General features: G+C 45.7%; 1 protein-coding gene across 1 annotated transcript in view; it reads left to right on the forward strand.

Annotated features, from left to right (window-relative positions):
- Window positions 1-11207: 11207 nt before the first annotated feature.
- LOC120944444 (secretory phospholipase A2 receptor-like) overlaps window positions 11208-21752 on the forward strand; it is a 38185-nt gene continuing 27640 nt past the window's right edge. The window contains exon 1 of the mRNA XM_040358504.1: window positions 11208-11513. Within this exon, the coding sequence (XP_040214438.1) occupies window positions 11408-11513 (106 nt within the window). The 5' untranslated portion in view covers window positions 11208-11407. The remainder of the gene's footprint in view (window positions 11514-21752) is intronic.

Below are 21752 nucleotides of genomic sequence, written 5' to 3' on the forward strand. Positions count from 1 at the left end.
GTTGGTTTGCGCAAAATTTATAGCGTTTACAAAATAGGGGATAGTTTTATTGCATTTTTATTTTTTATTTTTTTACTACTTATGGCGGCGATCAGCGATTTTTTTTGTGACTGCGACATTATGGCGGACACTTCAGACAATTTTGACACATTTTTGGGACCGTTGTAATTTTCACAGAAAAAAATTCATTTAAAATGCATTGTTTATTGTGAAAATGACAGTTGCAGTTTGGGAGTTAACCACATGGGGGCGCTGATGGGGTTATGTGTGACCTGAAGTGTGTTTACAACTGTAGGGGGGTGTGGCTGTAGGTGTGACGTCATTGATTGTGTCCCCCTATAAAAGGGATCACACGATCGATGACGCCGCCACAGTGAAGAACGGGGAAGCTGTGTTTACACACAGCTCTCCCCGTTCTTCAGCTCCAGGGAACGATCACGGGACTCCGGCGGCGATCGGGTCCGCGGGTCCCGGTCACGGAGCTTCGGACCGCGTCGCGGGCGCACGCCACGGGCAAGCGCCCTCGACCCACGGCTGGACACTAGCACAGCACGTACCTGTACGTGCATGTGCCCAGCCGTGCCATTCTGCCGAAGTATATGTGCAGGAGGCAGTCCTTAAGTGGTTAAAAAAACGATCGTGTCAGAACGCGGTGGCGTAAAACACAACGACGTGCTGAAAAAAACGAAGTTCAATGCTTCCAAGCATGCGTCGACTTGATTCTGAGCATTCGTGGATTTTTAACCGAGTTGGCTTTTTTTTAACCCATGGTTAAATAACCTATGGGGCCCACAGACGATCGGTTTTGACCGATGAAAACGGTCCATCAGACCGTTGTCCTCTGTTTAACCTATCGTGTGTACGAGGCCTGAGGCTTTAAAGTCCATCACTGTTTTCTGTTATGAGTGTCATCAAGTAGTAAAAGGAAATATAGGGGTTAACAGCCTTAGCAAATGCTTCCTCAAAACAAGTCAAGTGTTTGTCAGATTCTTTTATTTCTGACAGGAGCAATTTTAAGGGCATTAATTAAGATCATCGCAAAATTGATGAGCATTTTTTAAAGTGTCGTCTAGGTAAAATTATTGTCGCCATTTTGCTGGCAAACACTATTTGGAAACCTGACATATTTGGTAACAGTAATCTCAACAGTTACATCCTTTACATTTTCCCCCCAAAAAAGGATTATATTGTGTTTGCATGCATTAAAATGAATGGTAATGTGTTTTTTACTGAAAGTATAGGTTTGATAAACAGTTGTGCAAATATTGTGTAACATTTGCAACTACTTCATATTGTACAGGCTTTCTGCTTTCAGAAAATATATATTATCCATCTGAGGTGCAACATGGGAGACGGAAGGCGCAGCCCCTGGCAGCCAAAGGTTAAAGTGGAGGTTCCACCTATCTAACAACTTAACCTTAAACACAAGGGCACAGTTAGCCTAAAAACCGTTCGCCAAACAAATTTTTTTAAAAGGTTTGTTTACCTTTCTTTATGGTCTGTAAAGCAGGCACTTCCTGGTCTGTCTGTGTGGGGCTGGGCGTGTCTATTTATTTCCAGCATAGCCGCTATGTTGCTTGGGAATGCAGCGTCACGATTTCAGGCAGAGAAATCTCTACAACATGGGAGCGGGCGAGTCCTTTTCAGGACGCTGCGCCGTTGTCATAGTAACTGTGCAGTGTTGACGGCGCGCCCGCCGTCAACACTGCGCATGCGCGGGATAGAGCGGTGAATGCCGGGAGTACAGCATTCGCTGCATCCCGGAAGACACGGACGTAGGGCTTCAGACTGCCAGGAGCTAAGATGGAAACGTCCATCGCTCTATTTTATAAAGTTGACTTTCGGATGAATTAAGAATGCTGGCGCGTACATTCCTGGGACGGGTGAGTACATTATTGTACATGTACTAAGCGGGAGAAAGAATTTTTTTTTTTAAAAAGAATTTCGGTGGAACCACCCCTTTAAGTCAGGAGTGACATTACAAATAAAGCCAGGACTGAGGTGTAGGAGGAAGCCATGACTCAGAAGGAGGAAGCATTTATAAACTTAAAATATCAACATGCCATAGCTCTTGCAAAGTGTTGACATCTATGCACAGACGGAGAGATCTGTGGAAGAGATAGTGAAGTAGAGAGATAGTGGCAATAATATTATGGGGGTTCTCTATGATATCACATGTGATCCTAGATCTTTAAAGGGGTTGTAAAGGTTTGTTTTTTATTTTCTAAATAGGTTCCTTTAAACTAGAGCATTGTTGGTTCACTTATTTTTTCCTTCGATTTTCCTTCTAAATGTTTTTTATCTTTGTCTGAATTTCTCACTTCCTGTTCCTCCTCAGTAAGCTTGCCCCCATCATCTGAGCCGTTCCGGCTGGGGGTTAGTCAGAGTGCTTGCCCCCTCCCCTGGGACTACATCCCTGTGGGGAGACGCTGTGAACACAGGGTAACTTGCAAATTACAAACAAGAAAAATATTTCCCAGCACACTTACCAGTCAGTCTGCAAAACCACCAAATTGACCCTGTCTAACAATTTATGTTAAAAACAGAACGTTTTGTTTGCACACATTTGCAAATATACACGTAAGCCACAGTGCCAACGCAAGGGACCTCTGTATATACTGCGGTCCTCCTAACTACATTTCCAGAGCCTCCATAGTAGGAGCACATACAAGAATGCAAAGATTAAGGGCAGGTATGCCTGGAGAGAGCCCACCCCTCCTTAACCACTTAACGACAGCCCACTGTAAATATACGTCCTGTTTTTAAAGATGGATATCTCAATAACGGCAGCAGCTGCTGCCACAACCAAGATATCCATCTCTTCCGTGAGCGGTCCTGTCAACGATAACTGCAGTCTCCGCGGCGGATTCACCGCAAGATCACCGTTATCGGTGGTGGGAGAGGGGCCCCCCCTCCCGCCGCTCTCCCACACCCTCCGCCGCTTACCGGAGCTGTCGGTAGCGGCGGAGGCGATCGGGTCCTGCTGCCTGCTGTGTGGGGATGGGCAAGATGGCCCCCACCCGTCCCCATAGCATTGCTGGGCGGAAGTGACGTCAAAATGTCAGTCCCGCCCAGCGTCTTAAAGAGACATTTTTTTGTTGGCATTTTTTCAAATGACAAAATTTTTATATTTATTTTTTTTGCATTTAAGTCTAAATATGAGATCTGAGGTCTTTTTGACCCCAGATCTCATATTTAAGAGGACCTGTCATGCTTTTTTCTATTACAAGGGATGTTTACATTCCTTGTAATAGGAATAAAAGTGATACATTTTTTTTTTATTTCAGTGTAAAAAAGTATAAAATAAAAATAAATAAGAAAACCCCCCAATTTTTTTTTTAAAGCGCTCCGTCCCGACGAGCTCGCACGCAGAAGCGAACGCATACGCGAGTAGAGCCTGCATATGAAAACGGTGTTCAAACCACACAAGTGAGGTATCGCCGCGATCGTTAGAGCAAGAGCAATAATTCTAGCTCTAGACCTCCTCTGTAGCTTAAAAAATTCAACCTATAGAATTTTTTAAATGTCGCCTATCAAGATTTTTAAGGGTAAAAGTTTGACGCCATGCCACGAGCGGGCGCAATTTTTAAGCATGACATGTTGGGTATCATTTTACTCGGCGTAACATTATCTTTCACAATATATAAAAAGATTGGGAAAAACTTATTGTTTTCTTATTTTTTAATTAAAAAAAGTGAATTTTTTTCCAAAAAAAGTGCGCTTGTAAGACCGCTGCGCAAATACGGTGTGACAAAAAGTATTGCAATGACCGTCATTTTATTCTCTGGTGTGTTAGAAAAAAATATATATATATATATAATGTTTGGGGGTTTTAAGTAATTTTCTAGCAAAAAAAACTGTTTTAGTCTCGTAAACACCAAATCTGAAAAACACTTTCTGTCGTTAAAGCTGGGGTTCACCCCAAAAAAAAAATGTAACATTACATTCAGCCGAGTTGTCAGAATGACAATCGGCTGTTTTTTTTTATTATATCCCCGTACATACCGTATTTTCACTGCCGCTTCCGGGTATGTCTTCTGCGGGACTGGGCGTTCCTAATTGATTGACAGGCTTCCGACCGTCGCATACAGCGCGTCACGAGTTGCCGAAAGAAGCCGGACTGCGAGTCGGCTCTATACGGCACCTGCGCACCGACGTTCGGCTTCTTTCGGCAACTCGTGACGCGCAGTATGCGACGGTCAGAAGCCTGTCAATCAATTAGGAATGCCCAGTCCCGCAGAAGACATACCCGGAAGCGGCGGTGAAAGTATGGTATGTATGGGGATAAAATTTAAAAAAACAGCCGATTGTCATTCTGACAACTAGGCTGAATGTAATGTTAAAACATTTTTTTTTTTGGGTGAACCCCGCTTTAAGTGGTTAAAGGAAATTAAAGTTAGGACCGCATTATATACAAAGGTCCCTTGACATGGGCACTGGAGCTTATGCATATATTTGCAAATGTGTGTGTAGCACTACCCCCGGAGGAGCTGCTGGATGTTTGGGCGGCACATTACCTCATGGCTCCTCCGAATTCCTAGGGGTGATGTGATGCGTATTGCATATAGTAGAAGTAAAGGAATGTCCACGACGGGTGCTCTTTGCTGTGCTCTTTATTACCCAGCCGGGTAAAAACAGTAAACTTGTGGTGAGGAAAGTAAAGTTGAAGAAGAAGAGAGAATAGCAGATTCAGGCGTAATGATAGGAAACAGTCCTGCTCCCAAACGTAACACTTCTCTGCGCCACTCCCGCCAGAGTGGGTTTAGTGTACCCTGGCAGGCCTCTCTCACTGACCTGGCAGCCGGAGTATCACTCCGACAATTGTAGGATAAAGTCTCTTCCACAGACCCTCCTTGGTGAACTTGAACTTGAGGAAAAGTCTCTGCCACAGACCCTCCTCGGTGAGCCTCAGAAAGATACCTCTGCCACAGGCCCTCTATGTATTGAATTCTTGGAGATATCCCTCCTTAAATGAGTTACGCCTGGGTCTCCTTCAACTTGTCGCCCAGGTACCGACTGACAGGTGATCAATCCCTCAGTGTCCGGCTACCTCGATCCCCGGTGGTTTGTCCAGGTCCCTTTGGACCGCCAGCCTCTCAATGGCGCTCCTCAGACTGACTCCCCACCGAACAGCAGTACCGCTTGGGATTCTCAAAGGTGGGGACCCAGTCACTAACTGGGTCCCCGTCGATGTTCAGATGCTCCGGGCCATCATGGCCCCTGAACCAGGAACACCGCGTGGCACGCACGGCCTGGTCAGATAGGCCATAACGCTGGGGCGCCGTGATGTGGCCACCCTAAAGGTGGGTGCCGCACTGGACGAAGAAGACCCAGAACCAATAGCGTCTGCCTCATAAATACCCCTCCCAGCATGCACAGCGAGGTCAAACCCTCCTGATTGGCTGCTGGGATAGAGCACCCAAACCTTGACTCCACTGCTGCCACCTGCAGCACCAGGGCTGGAACATGGAACTTCCGCTTTTCGGAAATCCTCCCCCCCTCCGATGTCACATTTGCCGCTATTCAGGGGGGAGCAGATACCTGTCTAATCCAGGTATTTGCTCCCACTTCCAGGCATAGATCGCTGCAGGCTCTGTGGTGTATGCAGTTTTTTGGAAGCCTTTCATATTTTGCATACCTTCCGACTTTTGGGAATTCACACTGAGGCTCAGTCCATTCCAAGGTACTTCATTTGGCTTTTTCTGTGTCCCTTTGCCCTATCTGTGCCCCGTAAAACAGTTCAGCATACGCTTTTTAATATAATGTAATGTATACAGGGAGTGCAGAATTATTAGGCAAGTTGTATTTTTGAGGATTAATTTTATTATTGAACAACAACCATGTTCTCAATGAACCCAAAAAACTCATTAATATCAAAGCTGAATATTTTTGGAAGTAGTTTTTAGTTTGTTTTTAGTTTTAGCTATTTTAGGGGGATATCTGTGTGTGCAGGTGACTATTACTGTGCATAATTATTAGGCAACTTAACAAAAAACAAATATATACCCATTTCAATTATTTATTTTTACCAGTGAAACCAATATAACATCTCAACATTCACAAATATACATTTCTGACATTCAAAAACAAAACAAAAACAAATCAGTGACCAATATAGCCACCTTTCTTTGCAAGGACACTCAAAAGCCTGCCATCCATGGATTCTGTCAGTGTTTTGATCTGTTCACCATCAACATTTCGTGCAGCAGCAACCACAGCCTCCCAGACACTGTTCAGAGAGGTGTACTGTTTTCCCTCCTTGTAAATCTCACATTTGATGATGGACCACAGGTTCTCAATGGGGTTCAGATCAGGTGAACAAGGAGGCCATGTCATTAGTTTATCTTCTTTTATACCCTTTCTTGCCAGCCACGCTGTGGAGTACTTGGACGCGTGTGATGGAGCATTGTCCTGCATGAAAATCATGTTTTTCTTGAAGGATGCAGACTTCTTCCTGTACCACTGCTTGAAGAAGGTGTCTTCCAGAAACTGGCAGTAGGACTGGGAGTTGAGCTTGACTCCATCCTCAACCCGAAAAGGCCCCACAAGCTCATCTTTGATGATACCAGCCCAAACCAGTACTCCACCTCCACCTTGCTGGCGTCTGAGTCGGACTGGAGCTCTCTGCCCTTTACCAATCCAGCCACGGGCCCATCCATCTGGCCCATCAAGACTCACTCTCATTTCATCAGTCCATAAAACCTTAGAAAAATCAGTCTTGAGATATTTCTTGGCCCAGTCTTGACGTTTCAGCTTGTGTGTCTTGTTCAGTGGTGGTCGTCTTTCAGCCTTTCTTACCTTGGCCATGCTTTTGGGCACTCCAGTGATGTTGCAGCTCTGAAATATGGCCAAACTGGTGGCAAGTGGCATCTTGGCAGCTGCACGCTTGACTTTTCTCAGTTCATGGGCAGTTATTTTGCGCCTTGGTTTTTCCACACGCTTCTTGCGACCCTGTTGACTATTTTGAATGAAACGCTTGATTGTTCGATGATCACGCTTCAGAAGCTTTGCAATTTTAAAAATGTTGCATCCCTCTGCAAGATATCTCACTATTTTTGACTTTTCTGAGCCTGTCAAGTCCTTCTTTTGACCCATTTTGCCAAAGGAAAGGAAGTTGACTAATAATTATGCACACCTGATATAGGGTGTTGATGTCATTAGACCACACACCTTCTCATTACAGAGATGCACATCACCTAATATGCTTAATTGGTAGTAGGCTTTCGAGCCTATACAGCTTGGAGTATGACAACATGCATAAAGAGGATGATGTGGTCAAAATACTCATTTGCCTAATAATTCTGCACTCCCTGTATATGTGTTTTATTTGTCGGATTAATAATTCGAATATCTAATTTCAGACAGTGAGACTTGTTCCTTTTCTGTTTATTGTCTCTTTGATCGTGTCCTGAAGAAGCCTAACGGAGAAACGCGTAGACGCACAAGGGCTCACTGTACATACTGTACCATTGTAGATGATTTTTTACTTTTGAACACTGTCATTATAGTATGTACTTTTTTCAATAAATATTGTTTTTTTTTGCTTCTCCATTGTTTCCATGCCTTCAAAGTCCGACCCATGGCTACTATCAAGTACCATTTATTTGTTTCCAGGCTGTGATTCACTTTGTGATTCCCTTACCAAAGATGGCCACGCCTCCACCCAAGAGCCGAGGGACGGATTGGCTTTGGGTGAGGACATAGATAGATTGGGGGTGCTCTCAAATCCATTATGTGTATTTTGTTGGATTTTAAAACAAATTATCCATCTGAGGTGTAAAATAGAGAATGGAAGGCAGCCCTTGGCATCCAAAGGGTTAAGTCGGGTGTGACATTACAAGTAAGATGAGGGTGTAGGAGCACATCATGACTCAGAAGGAGGAGGCATTCATAAACTCACAACAACAGCTTTTAGCAGTTGTAAAGTCGTAGACATGTGCAGACTGGAATATTTCGTTTCGTTTTTTCATTTTCGTTTGGAAAATACATTTATTTAGTTACTCCCGAAAATCGTTTTGATTTATTTCGTTTTTCGTTGGGGAATAGCTTTCGTCCGAAAATCCAATAATACTTGGTTTCTGTCGAATGGTCAAAAGAATATTCGACGGAACGTCGAATCTTTGTTGGTTTCTGTCTAATGGTCAAAAAATATTCGACGGAACGTCGAATCTTTACGCCGAATCGTACATTTCCATTCGAATATTCCGCCTACAAGAATTCTAATGTTGTATGACAAGTAATAATGTGGAATATATTCTCTATAATGTCGAATCTATTTTCTCATAAATCGAAATCTATTCTCTGTAATGTCAAATCTATTATTTCTATAGTGTCGAATCTTTTCTCTATAATGTCGAATCTTTTCCCTATAATGTCGAATCTCTCTATATCGAATTTTTACCGCAACGAAAACGAAAATAAAGCATTTTTTATGTCGGATCTTTCGGTTTTCGTTTCTTGCACTTTCGTTATCGTTTGTTAAAACGATAACGAAAAAACACGATTTTCGGACGAAAATGCATTCTAACGAAAACGAATGCACATGTCTAGTAAAGTGTTGGCATCTATGCACAGAGGAAGATACACCGGGGTTATTTACTAAAGCTGAAGAGTGTAAAATCTGGTGCAATTCTCCATAGAAACCAATGAGCTTTCAGGTTTTATTGCCAAAGCTTAACCGCTTCCTTACCGGGCTTTTATACACACATCCATACCAGGCCTATTCTGGCACTTCTCTCCTACATGTACAAATCATAATTTTTTTGCTAGAAAATTACGCAGAACCCCCAAACATTATATATGTTTTTTTAGCAGACACCCTAGGGAATAAAACGACGGTCATTTAAATGTTTTATCTTGCACGGTATTTGCGCAATAATTTTTCAAACGCCTTTTTTTTGGAAAAAAATTGTTTCATGAATTAAAAAAATAACAAAACAGTAAAGTTAGCCCAATTTTTTTGTAAAATATGAAAGATTATGTTACACCGAGTAAATAGATACCTAACATGTCACGCTTTAAAATTGCGCACACTCATGGAATGGCGCCAAACTTCGGTACTTAAAAATCTCCATAGGCAACGCTTTGAAATTTTTTACAGGTTACCAGTTTAGATTTACAGAGGAGATCTAGTGCTAGAATTGTTGCTGGCACTCTAACGCACGCGGCGATACCTCACATATGTGGTTTAAACGGCGTTTACATATGTCGGCGGGACTTGCGTGTGCGTTTGCTTCTGCGCGCGAGCTACTGGGGACAGGGGCGTTAACAAAATTTTTTTTTTTTTTTTTTTTTTACATATTTATTTACATATTTATTTATTTTATTTTATTTATGGTTACGCAGACGCAATTGCTCTTTGAATCTACCCCAGTGTTTTTAAGTATACTTGCGCGGATTTATTTTAACACATATAAGTGGCTAAACAAATTTTTCCTCTTCAGTGTTTTTCTGGCCATGTCCATTTTAAAAGGATATGACTTACGTAAGTACTGTTACATAGAGGAAAAAAATATATTTATATATATTATATTTAGTCTTATATGGCTATACTTACAATGCAAACATTCCCACCCTTCAGAAGAATTTGGAGTTCTATAAAGTATTGTCGATGAAGCCACTTCGGCAATATAATCACTTGGTTAAACACTTCATCCTCCTACATTTCAGTCTTCTGTAGAACCTGTTTTACTTCTTGTTTTGCTGCTTCACACGATCTTCAGTTGCATGTCTTAAAGTGGATCAAATATGGATTTAAAAAATATGGATATGGAATATGGAGTTAAAAAAAGTTTTCAGAGAAAATAGGTTGTCATTGTATGGGAAACTACTCCTGACATTACCTGTTTTTTTAATTGTTGTTCTGATGTTTTATGTATTGCTAGTTTTTGACATTTTACCATCTATTGCACAGACTATACCTCCTGAAGAAGTGGTCAGCCGCGAAACCGGTAGAGGTTCTTTTAGGACTCCTCCCCACAATTGCTGATACCTCACGGCTCCTTCCGTTTGTAATACCATCTCTGTATCTTCTTGCGGGGTTGTTAGTCCTAGCCTTGTTTTATATATGGAACATTGTATGTTTTTATGTAAAATAAATGTAATTTTTTACTATACCGACTCATGTTATAAGTACAGAGAAAGTCCATTGATACATATCTTTACTGGGTAATAGTCTGTGTGAGTCTGCGGTACTAGCAGCCACTACCCCCTATTCCTGGTGCCCCTTTATTACCTGGTATGAGTTACACCATACTCCATGCCTCACATCTAGGGATGATTGGTCCTAATTTGCAATTTTTGAAGTTTGGTAAAAAATCAGATCTTTCAGGAATGTTCAGCCACTATCCCGCTGCCGCAACCGCTTCCCATGATGTAAGTTTGACAGCTTCCTGCTCATGCTGGTTGTTAGACAGCTGGCAGCCACCGGCTTCCTAGCAACCAGTTACATATTTCCACCAGGCTATTTATCTCTCAGCCCCCCTGAGGCAAAGGTCTGATATGAATTTCGGGAACTTTTGTAGGGTTGGTAGACTAAATCAGTGGTCAGAAAGGCCCGGATTCACAAAGACTAACGCGACGTATCTACTGATACGCCGCGTAAGTCCATGGATACGCCGTCGTATCTATGCGTTTGATTCTGCAAAGGAGATACGCCTGAATTTCGGCTCCATCCAACCGACGTTAGTCTCCTACACTTTCGTATCTTGGGCGCATATTTATGCTGGCCGCAAGGGGCGCTTCCATTGATTTAGGCATCGAATATGCAAATGACAAAGATACGCTGATTCACGAACGTACTTGCGCCCGATCAGCAAGATCAGGGATTGCAATCGTTGTTTGCATGCACATCTGTGCTTGCCTTTGTAGCAATGAAACAAGCGAACATTGCTCTTGTTCATTTAAATACAGAAATGGAAACGAGTGACTGCAGAAAAAGACCAACTGGTCCATCAAATCTTCTAATTTTTTGGGGATTTGATTTTTTATATTTGTTTTTGTTTTATTTTTTGCTTTTGTAAATCAATTCATGTACAAATTAGGTATTTGTGTGCTCAAAACTCAAAAAGCAAGCAAACAAATTCAAGGGCACAAATACAAACTTCGGCCATTGCCCTGGAAAGAAGGGTCAACTGTTAGCTGGGAATGTTTACAACTCCATTGCTTCATACATTCAGAAAGAAACTTTAAAAAAAGTTTTTGCTTTAAAACCAGCCGACGGGAGCTTTGAAATAGCAGTCCAGCCTCCCATCCTCCTGAACCTCCTATAGAAGGCACTTTGAAAAATCATAAACCAGCCCACATACCAGAACTCTTCCCAACCCTCTGCCTATCTATGCGAGACAAGAAGAAGCTTTACATTCCAGTGTGAGAACTTAGCCCCGTGATTTCCAATTCTGCACAAGTCATGACTCCAGCAAGAAGTCACCACACACTGATTGGCACTACGCTTGGCTCTGTGCTCCTGTTTGGGTTCTTCCTTCCCTCCAGTCCTGCAGATTCCACATCATACAGTGAGTGCAACACACAGCAATATTTATTGCAGGATATACATTGTTGTGTAACCACACAGGTAGCAATTACCTAAGCACGTATAATTGTCTAATGTACCTTTCTGCACTATATAGGGTATATAAAAATGTGTTTTATTATTATTATTTAAAAAAAATTCAAATGTTATTTTATTTTTTAAATTTGATATATTTGTAATTAATAATAATATATATTCTAATTGTATATATATATATATATATATATTTTAACCCCTTTGTTGATCTAAGCAGAAACAAATGTTACCTGTTCTTAAGCAGAAGCATAATAAGTACACCCCTCACTTTACACCCTCCCCCCAACCCATGGTACCCTGCACCCCTCACTATACACCCTGCACCCCTCACTATACACCCTGCACCCCTCACTATTCACCCAGCACCCCTCACTATACACCAGTGGCGGCTGGTGCTCAAATTTTTTTGGGGGGCGCAAACGAAAAAAAAATATTTGCAGCCTCACTGTGCCCATCAAATGCAGCCACTGTGCCATCAATTGTCACCACTGTGCCATGCCATCAAACACAGCCACTGTGTCATAAATTGTCACCACTGTGCCATGCCATCAAACGCAGCCACTGTGACATCAATTGTCACCACTGTTCCATGCCATCAAACGCAGCCACTGTGCCATCAATTCGCACCACTGTGCCATGCCATTAAATGCAGCCACTGTGCCATGCCATCAAACGCAGCCACTGTGCCATCAATTGTCACCACTGTGCCATGCCATCAAACGCAGCCACTGTGCTATCAATTGTCACCAGTGTGCCATCAATTGTCGCCACTGTGCCCTTTAATTGTCACCACTGTGCCCTTTAATTGTCGCCGCTGTGCCAATTGTCCCCACTGTGCCCATTGTCCCCACTGTGCCCATTGTCCCCACTGTTGATGTCACTGTGCCCTTTAATTGTCGCCACTGTGCCCATTCATGCCGCTGTGCCAATTGTCCCCATTGTCCCTATTGTCGCCACTGTGCCTATTGTCGCCACTGTTGATGTCACTGTGCCCTTAATTGTCGCCACTGTGCCCATTCATGCCGCTGTGCCAATTGTCCCCACTGTGCCTATTGTCGCCACTGTGCCCATTGATGTCACTGACTTTGCCCTTCGTCGCCGCTGTGCCCTGTAAAGTGCCCCTTTCCCCCCTGCCCAGCACTTAACTTTACTGGAGTCAGCCATCCACGTCCCTCGATGTCTTCTACCGCCCTCGATGACTGACAGGCGTCTCAGCCAATCAGGTTACCGGTAGCCAGAACCGGCCAACCTGATTGGCTGAGACGCCTGTCAGTCTTATCCAAGGAACGCACCCCGGTACGTTCCCTTGATAAGCATCCGGAAGGCTGAGGGCTGTACTTGGAAAGCCTATCAGAGCAGCTGGCTCTGATAGGCACTTCAGTACAGCCAACCAGCTGCCGTTATTCAGATGGCCGGACATGAGCGCCGACCATCTGAATAGAACAGCGGCAGCGGCGATAATAACATAGATTCGTGCAATGCATGAATATGTTATTAGACTTAGTGGCGGTGAGAGGCAGAGGGGGCGGCGCTCCAGCGCCCTCTATGGGCGAACCGCCACTGCTATACACCCTGCACCCCTCACTATTCACCCTTCTCCCAACCCATAGTACCCTGCACCCCATGCATAGAAGCCTGCATCCCTCACTATACACCCTGCTCCCAACCCATAGTACCCTGCACCCCACCCATAGAAGCATGCATCCCTCACTATACACCCTGCTCCCAACCCATAGAACTCTACACCCCTCACTATACACCCTGCTCCCAACCCATAGAACCCTGGTCCCCTCGCTATACACCCTGCTCCCAACCCACTGAACTCTGCACCCCTCGCTATACACCCTGCTCCCAACCCATAGAATCCTGCACCCCTCGCTATACTCCCTTCTCCCAACCCATAGAACTCTGCACCCCTCGCTATACACCCTGCTCCCAACCTATAGAACCCTGCACCCCTCGCTATACACCCTGCTCCCAACCCACTGAACTCTGCACCCCTCGCTATACACCCTGCTCCCAACCCATAGAACCCTGCACGCCTCGCTATACACCCTTCTCCCAACCCGTAGAACCATGCACCCCTCGCTCTACACCCTGCTCCCAACCCATAGAATTCTGCACCCCTCGCTATACACCCTGCTCCCAACCCGTAGAACTCTGCGCCCCTCGTTATACACCCTGCTCCCAACCCGTAGAACTCTGCGCCCCTCGTTATACACCCTGCTCCCAACCCGTAGAACCCTGCACCCCTCGCTATACACCCCGCTCCCAACCCATAGTACCCTGCACCAATCTTTATACACCCTGTACCCCTCACTATACACCCTGCTCCCAACCCATAGAACCCTGCACCCCTCGCTATACACCCTGCTCCCAACCCATCGAACCCTGCACCCCTCGCTATACACCCTGCTCCCAACCCATAGTACCCAGCACTTCTCACTATACACCCTGCTCCCAACCCAAAGAACTCTGCACCCCTCGCTATACACCCTGCTCCCAACCCATAGAACCCTGCACCCCTCGCTATACACCCTTCTCCTAACCCATAGAGTCCTGCACCCCTCGCTATACACCCTGCTTCCAACCCGTAAAACTCTGCACCCCTCGCTATACACCGTGCTCCCAACCTATAGAACCCTGCACCCCTCGCTATACACCCTGCTCCCAACCCACTGAACTCTGCACCCCTCGCTATACACCCTGCTCCCAACCCATAGAACCCTGCACCCCCTCGCTATACACCCTGCTCCCAACCCGTAGAACCATGCACCCCTCGCTATACACCCCGCTCCCAACCCATAGTACCCTGCACCAATCTTTATACACCCTGCTCCCTAACCCATAGAACTCTGCACCCCTCACTATACACCCTGCTCCCAACCCATAGAACTCTGCACCCCTCGCTATACGCCTTGCTCCCAACCCATAGAATCCTGCGCCCCTCGCTATGCACCCTGCTTCCAACCCATAGAACCCTGCATCCCTCACTATACACCCTATGGTACTTTTATTTTACGTTTTTGAGCAGCCATTAAAAAGGTGGGGTATACGTGGGCAGGGCAAAGGGGGTGGGGTCAGGGGTGGGGCCAAGGGGGCGTCAAAATAAGGTCTTGCCTAGGGTGTCAAAAATCCTTGCACCAGCCCTGTCTCCCAATTTTTTTTTCCTGCGTTGTTACTTTGTCTCTCTTACAATCAGCCATGCCAAGGCACAGTGGTGAAGTGGTTATCACTTTCACCTAGCAGCAAAAAGGATTGCTGGTTCAAGTCCCGACCATGACATCATCTGCCTGGAGTTTGAATGTTCTCCCTGTGCCTGTGTGGGTTTCCTCCGGGTACTTCCAGTTTCCTCCTACATTCTAAAGACATGCTGGTAGGTTAATCGGATCCTGTCTAAATTGGCCCTAGTATATGTGTGTTAGGGGGTCTTTGTGTAAATTGACAGCGCTATATAATAAAGACAAGAAGTATGTACGATTAAGGGGGTACTTGTGAACAGGAATGCTGATTTGCAAACAAAGATTTTGAAAAAGGTGAAAATCTTATTTTATTTAAAATCCCAGATAGCAAGCAATTGTGCTGAAAGTTTGAAAATTACTTGCTAAGCTATTGCTAGACTTGCCAGGCTTCACACGTTTGTTGCACAATTGAAGCAAGTCCCTATCTTTGCAAACATTCTGCAATTCTGCTGCAAGTTCTAGTTAAAGCAGTTGTATACCCGCAACAAGTTTTTTTTTTTTTTTACACCTGAAAGGCAAAAGGCATAATGAGCTTGTATGCACCGCATACGAGCTCATTATGAAATACTTACCTTGGAATGAGGTGTGGAGAACTTACCTGGTCCACACCGAGCGAGATGTCATCTTGCCTCGGCGTGTCTTCCGGGTATCGCCGCTCCAGCGCTGTGATTGGCTGGAGTGGCGATGTCGTCACTTCCGTACAGGTTTAGGAGATATTCTTTATACCTACAGGTAAGCCTTATTATAGGCTTACCTGTAGGTAAAAGTGGTAGTAAAGAGTTTACTACCACTTTAAGTTAAGTTGTGCAATAGTCATCCCACCACAGGGGTCACTGTGGCTGAATATTCATGCTGCAGACTTGCAGAGCTTTTACTGTAGACTCGCTATTGCAACTTTGCTCTTGCTAGAGACTTGCCACGCAAATTTCCTACAAATTGGAAAAGTGTCAACTAGAACTTGTGCTTCAAGTGCTCTGCAAGTGTACAACTTGCCAGTGAAAATGTACAACAAGTTGACAGACTTACAATTCAACACTGCCACAAATTTGTAGCAAGTTATCTTGCTATCTGGGAAAAGAAACACAACAATTGTTTCTCAGATAGCAAGCAATTGTGCTGCAAGTTTGAAAACAACTTGCTAAGCTAGTCTCAGGCTTCACAAGTTTATTACACAATTGCAGCAAATCCGCATTGGGTGACTCCAGATCAACGTTCTTTGCAAACATTCTGCAATTCTGCTGCAGGTTCTGGTTCAGTTATGTTGTGCAATAGTCATCCCACCACAGGGGTCACTGTGACTTGCAGAGCTCTTGCTGTAGACTCACCACTGCAACTTTGCTCTTGCAATTGCTAGAGACTTGCCACGCAAATTTGCTACAAATTGGAAAAGTGTCAACTAGAACATGTGCTTCAAGTGCTCTGCAAGTGTACAACTTGCCAGTAAAAAATGTGCAGCAAGTTGCTAACTTGTTGCACATTTTTTACTGGCAAGTTGTACACTTTGTAATGTTTGGGGGACCAGCTTGATCGCAGGACACAGGCTTCTTAAATCAAAACTGAGGTTTATTAAACTTAAATGGCTTCCAGCAGCAAAAACAAAAGAAATAACAGACTCACCGACTTGTACAGCTCAGAACTGCTATCGCAGTTAAATAGTCCTTCCAGGTAAGTCCTTCAGTAGCAGGTTTTTAGGCAGGACACTGCCAAGTCCTTTCACAGCTTTTCACAGCTTTTCCTAGCTTCCACAGCTTTCCTTGTCCACCATTCACCATGCATTGGACTCTCCTACACTCCTTCACTCTCACCTGCACTTCCTGTCTGCTTTAAACTACTTCCTTGGACAGGTGCATTAACCCTTTCCGTTCCCTTAAAGGCACCACAGTCCAAACAGAGGGGAAATATAACTTCCTTCCAGGACCCAGCCATGGCGTCCTGTACATATCCCCCCCCTGTGCCCCAACGCCAAGGAGGTGGAGGCAACAGTGGAGCTCAAACAATGGACTCGGGAGAGGGCATCTGCATTTTGATGCAGTCTCCCGGGCCTATGCTCCACTATAAACTTAAACTCTTGGAGCGCCAGGAACCACCTGGTAATCCTGGCATTAGTCCCTTTACCTTGCCTCAGCCACGTTAAAGGGGCATGATCAGAAATTAACCTAAATTTCCTCCCCAAGAGGTAATATCTGAGGGACTCCAGAGCCCACTTAATGGCCAGACACTCTCTTTCAATAATAGCGTAGTTTTTCTCCGCTGGTGTCAACTTCCTACTGAGGAAGACTACTGGGTGCTCCTCACCATGAATAACCTGTGATAATACAGCTCCCAATCCTACATCGGAAGCATCAGTTTGGACAATGAACTCTTCAGAAAAATTGGGCGCTATCAAGACAGGGTGTTGGCACAGTGCTGACTTGAGCTCCAAAAAAGCCTTCTCAGCGTCTGCATTCCACTCCACCATGACCGATTTCCGGCCCTTAGTCAGATCGGTCAATGGAGCCGCCAATGTGGCAAAGTTGGGTACGAACCTCCTGTAGTATCCCACCATGCCCAGGAATGCACGTACCTGCTTTTTTGTGAGGGGGCGGGGCCAACTCTTTATAGCGTCTACCTTGCTGACTTGAGGTTTCACCACCCCTCTACCCACGATATAGCCCAGGTATTTCACCTCCTCCATTCCCAAAGCACATTTTTCAGGGTTTATTGTAAACCCCTCCTTCCAGAGAGAGTCCAGTACTGCCTGGACTTTGGGCAAGTGTGACTCCCAGTCTCTGCTAAAAACGACTATGTCGTCCAAGTACACTGAGGCATACTCCCGATGAGGTCGTAAAATCCTATCCATTGCTCGCTGGAACGTGGCTGGAGCAGTTTGCAGTCCAAAAGGCATTCGTCTGTACTGAAAACTCCCCTCTGGGGTAGAAAAAGCAGTTTTCTCTTTAGCAGCCTTAGTTAATGGGATTTGCCAATACCCCTTGGTAAGGTCTAATGTTGTGATATACCTGGCTGGACCTAGTCTCTCGATAAGTTCATCTACCCGGGGCATGGGGTAGGCATCAAACCGTGAAACCTCATTAAGTTTCCGGAAATCATTGCAGAATCGCAGAGTCCCGTTGGGCTTTGGTACCAACACAATCGGGCTCGACCACTCACTCTGCGACTCCTCAATGATCTCCAGGTCTAGCATCTTATTTACTTCCTCTGAAACGGCCTTCCTTTGAGCCTCTGGGATGCGGTAGGGCCTGACAAAAACTTTGACTCCAGGTTCCGTGATAATATCATGCTTTATGATACTAGTTAGCCCCGGCAAGTCTGAAAACTTCTCTTTATTTCTCTGCAAGAACTCCTTTGCCTGCTGACTTTGGTATTTAGATAGGGTATTTGCTACTTGGACACTCTCCACCCCAACCTGAGGCTCAAGTCTTGCACTAGCCAGGGAGGTCACCGGTTCCCTGTCTGTCCAGGGCTTTAACAAGTTGACATGATATATCTGATACGGTTTCCTCTTGCCTGGCTGGTGGACTCTATAATTGACCTCTCCCACTTTTTCCACAACCTCAAAGGGTCCTTGCCACCTGGCTAAGAACTTACTTTCCACAGTGGGAATTAGCACCGCTACTCGATCCCCCACTTGGAAGTGCCTTATTTTAGCAGCCCTGTTATAGACCCGCCGTTGAGCCTCCTGGGCCTTTTGCAAATGCTCTTTGACTAGCGGCATCACGGTTTGGATCCTTTCCTGCATTTGGGAGACATATTCCAGGACACTCTTATGCTGAACAGGTTCACTTTCCCACTCCTCTTTAACCACGTCAAGAAGTCCGCGAGGTCTCCGCCCATATACCAACTCAAAGGGCGAAAACCCCGTGGAGGCCTGGGGCACTTCCCGGATAGCAAACAGGAGAGCTGGTAACAGGCAGTCCCAATCTTTCCCATCCCTTTGTACCACTTTCTTGAGCATAGACTTAAGGGTCTTATTAAAGCGTTCCACCAACCCGTCCGTTTGGGGATGGTAGACCGATGTGCGTAGCTGTTTAATCCGGAACAGCTTGCACACATCGGCCATAACCCTTGACATAAACGGGGTACCCTGGTCTGTGAGTATTTCCTTGGGAAAACCAGTCCGTGTAAACATCTGGAATAATTCCCGGGCAATGGCCTTTGAGGAGGTATTCCGCAGGGGTAGCGCCTCAGGATACCGGGTGGCATAGTCAAGAATCACCAATATGTAGGAGTGACCTCGAGCTGACTTTACCAAGGGACCCACTATATCCATGGCTATCCTCTCGAATGGGACCTCAATTATGGGCAGAGGGACCAAAGGGCTCCGAAAATGAGTCACCGGCGCGGTCAACTGACAGGTGGGACAAGAGGTACAGTATCTCTTTACCTCTGCTTTCAGACCTGGCCAGTAAAACCGGTCGGTGATCCGTGCCTCCGTTTTTTCAACTCCCAGGTGTCCCCCTAACACATCGTCATGGGCCAGGTCCAGAACCTTTCGTCTATATTGTTGGGGTACCAACAATTGCTCTACCACATTTTCTCTCTACTTGGTAACCCGATACAGCAATTCATTATATATTGCAAAGTGTGGCCACCTCTCATTCGCACCTGGCTCTTGGGGAACCCCATTTACTACTACAACTTGTTCCCGTGCATGGGCCAAAGTGGGGTCCTGCATCTGAGCAGTCCCAAATGCCCCCTGGGGAACACCCAAATCCGGCAGCGCAGGGGTAGAGGCCACTTCCTCATCCTCTTCCCCCAGCATTACCTGAAGTGGGAAAGGCTCCTCCCCCTTAGTGTTTTGGTAGGTCTGTGGACCACATATCTTGACATCCTCAATAGTATCAACACTACTTTCATCACCATTAACCCAATCATTAGCATTTTCCTCATCTGGGTCCACATTAACGTTTGGCAGTTCAGGGTTATCCCTCTCAGCAGCAGGAACAGGGGGGCTAGTTTCTCCCCAGTCTCTGAACTGTTCTCCTTGTTCCCACAGTTTTGTAAACAATGGACAGTCTCGTCCTATTATAACATCATGCACCAAGTTCTTTACCACCCCCACCTCTTGAGTAACAGTGCCACATGCTGAGGAGATAGACAACATGATGAGCGGGTACTCTCTAGTGTCCCCGTGAATGCATACCACCCGTAAAGTTTTTCTTACCGGACCGATCTTCCCAATCACTCTAGGATGAACCAGGGTTACCATGCTTCCAGAGTCCAACAAAGCCCGGGCAGGGAGGTGGTTCACTTGGACTTCACACTCAAACTTTTCCTCATCCAGGTCGAGGTGTGTGGTGCACACTTTATGGGCACAAAAAGACCCCCTCCGAAGAACCCCGCATTCCATGGGCTCCTCTTGCAGTGGGCAGTGTGTCCGGGTATGACCCCAGGAATGACATCGCCAACATTGTACATCCCCTCCTCTCCGAACAGGAACAGAACGCTGAGGAGGTACCGGGAGTGACTCTTGGCCTTCCAGGGTGTTTGTCCCAGGGCTCCTTGGAACATCCTTTCGAAGGGCAGCAGTTGGTCGAACAGGCCGTGACAGACTAGGCCCTATGCGCTTGGTAGGTCCGAGCAGGTCCTCCACCACTGTATATCGTTCCACCATCTCAACAAGGAGGTTTGCGGTTTTGGGGTCTCCATGGCTGACCCACCGTTGAAGGTCATCTGGAAGGGACCTCAGGTATCGGTCCAGCACGACCCGCTCCACGATTTGGGGGCCGGACAACACCTCAGGCTGCAGCCATTTTTTTACTAGTTGCACCAGGTCATGCATTTGAGACCGGGGTGGCCGATCTGGACGATATTTCCATTGGTGTACACGTTGGGCCCGAACGGCCGTAGTCACCCCCAGACGAGCCAGAATTTCTGCCTTTAGCTTTTGATAGTCTTTAGCATCATCTGGTGGCAGGTCAAAGTAGGCTTTTTGAGGATCTCCAGTGAGAAAAGGAGCAATGAGGCCGGCCCACTGGTCCTGAGACCATCCTTCTCTCTCCGCTGTCCTCTCAAACGTAGCAAGAAATGCCTCGACATCATCGCTTAGGGACAATTTCTGTAAAAAATGGCTTGCCCTCACAGTCACCTGGTTGCCAGGGGCAACAGCCGCTGGCTCCTGAACCTGAGACAGCCGCTGCACCGCTTCCTTTAAGGCAGTAACCTGAGCCTGCATAACCCCTTGCTGGGCTGCTTGCTGGGCTGCTAACTGGGCCACCAACAGGCGAGTATTTTCTTGCTGCAGAGCCAGCGCCTCTTTGTGGTGTTGATTAGCTTCCTCATGGCGAGTCTGCGCTTGCATGTTAGCCAAGGTCAGCTGTTTAATTAGCTCCTCCATTGCTTCAGCTTTCAACGTTTGTGCAGCTTTAACCCAGGACATAAATTCAATGTACTGTCCCTTTAAATGTCAGTTCAACATAAAGTCCAATGCAAAAAGAAAAAAACTTTTTTTTTTTTTTTCTCTTCTTATGCCTGTTATTCAGTCCTGCCCGCATTCGAGCACCAGTGTAATGTTTGGGGGACCAGCTTGATCGCAGGACACAGGCTTCTTAAATCAAAACTGAGGTTTATTAAACTTAAATGGCTTCCAGCAGCAAAAACAAAAGAAATAACAGTCTCACCGACTTGTACAGCTCAGAACTGCTATCGCAGTTAAATAGTCCTTCCAGGTAAGTCCTTCAGTAGCAGGTTTTTAGGCAGGACACTGCCAAGTCCTTTCACAGCTTTTCACAGCTTTTCCTAGCTTCCACAGCTTTCCTTGTCCACCATTCACCATGCATTGGACTCTCCTACACTCCTTCACTCTCACCTGCACTTCCTGTCTGCTTTAAACTACTTCCTTGGACAGGTGCATTAACCCTTTCCGTTCCCTTAAAGGCACCACAGTCCAAACAGAGGGGAAATATAACTTCCTTCCAGGACCCAGCCATGGCGTCCTGTACAACTTA

This window comes from Rana temporaria, chromosome 6, assembly GCF_905171775.1.
Source record: "Rana temporaria chromosome 6, aRanTem1.1, whole genome shotgun sequence".
NCBI lineage: Eukaryota > Metazoa > Chordata > Amphibia > Anura > Ranidae > Rana > Rana temporaria.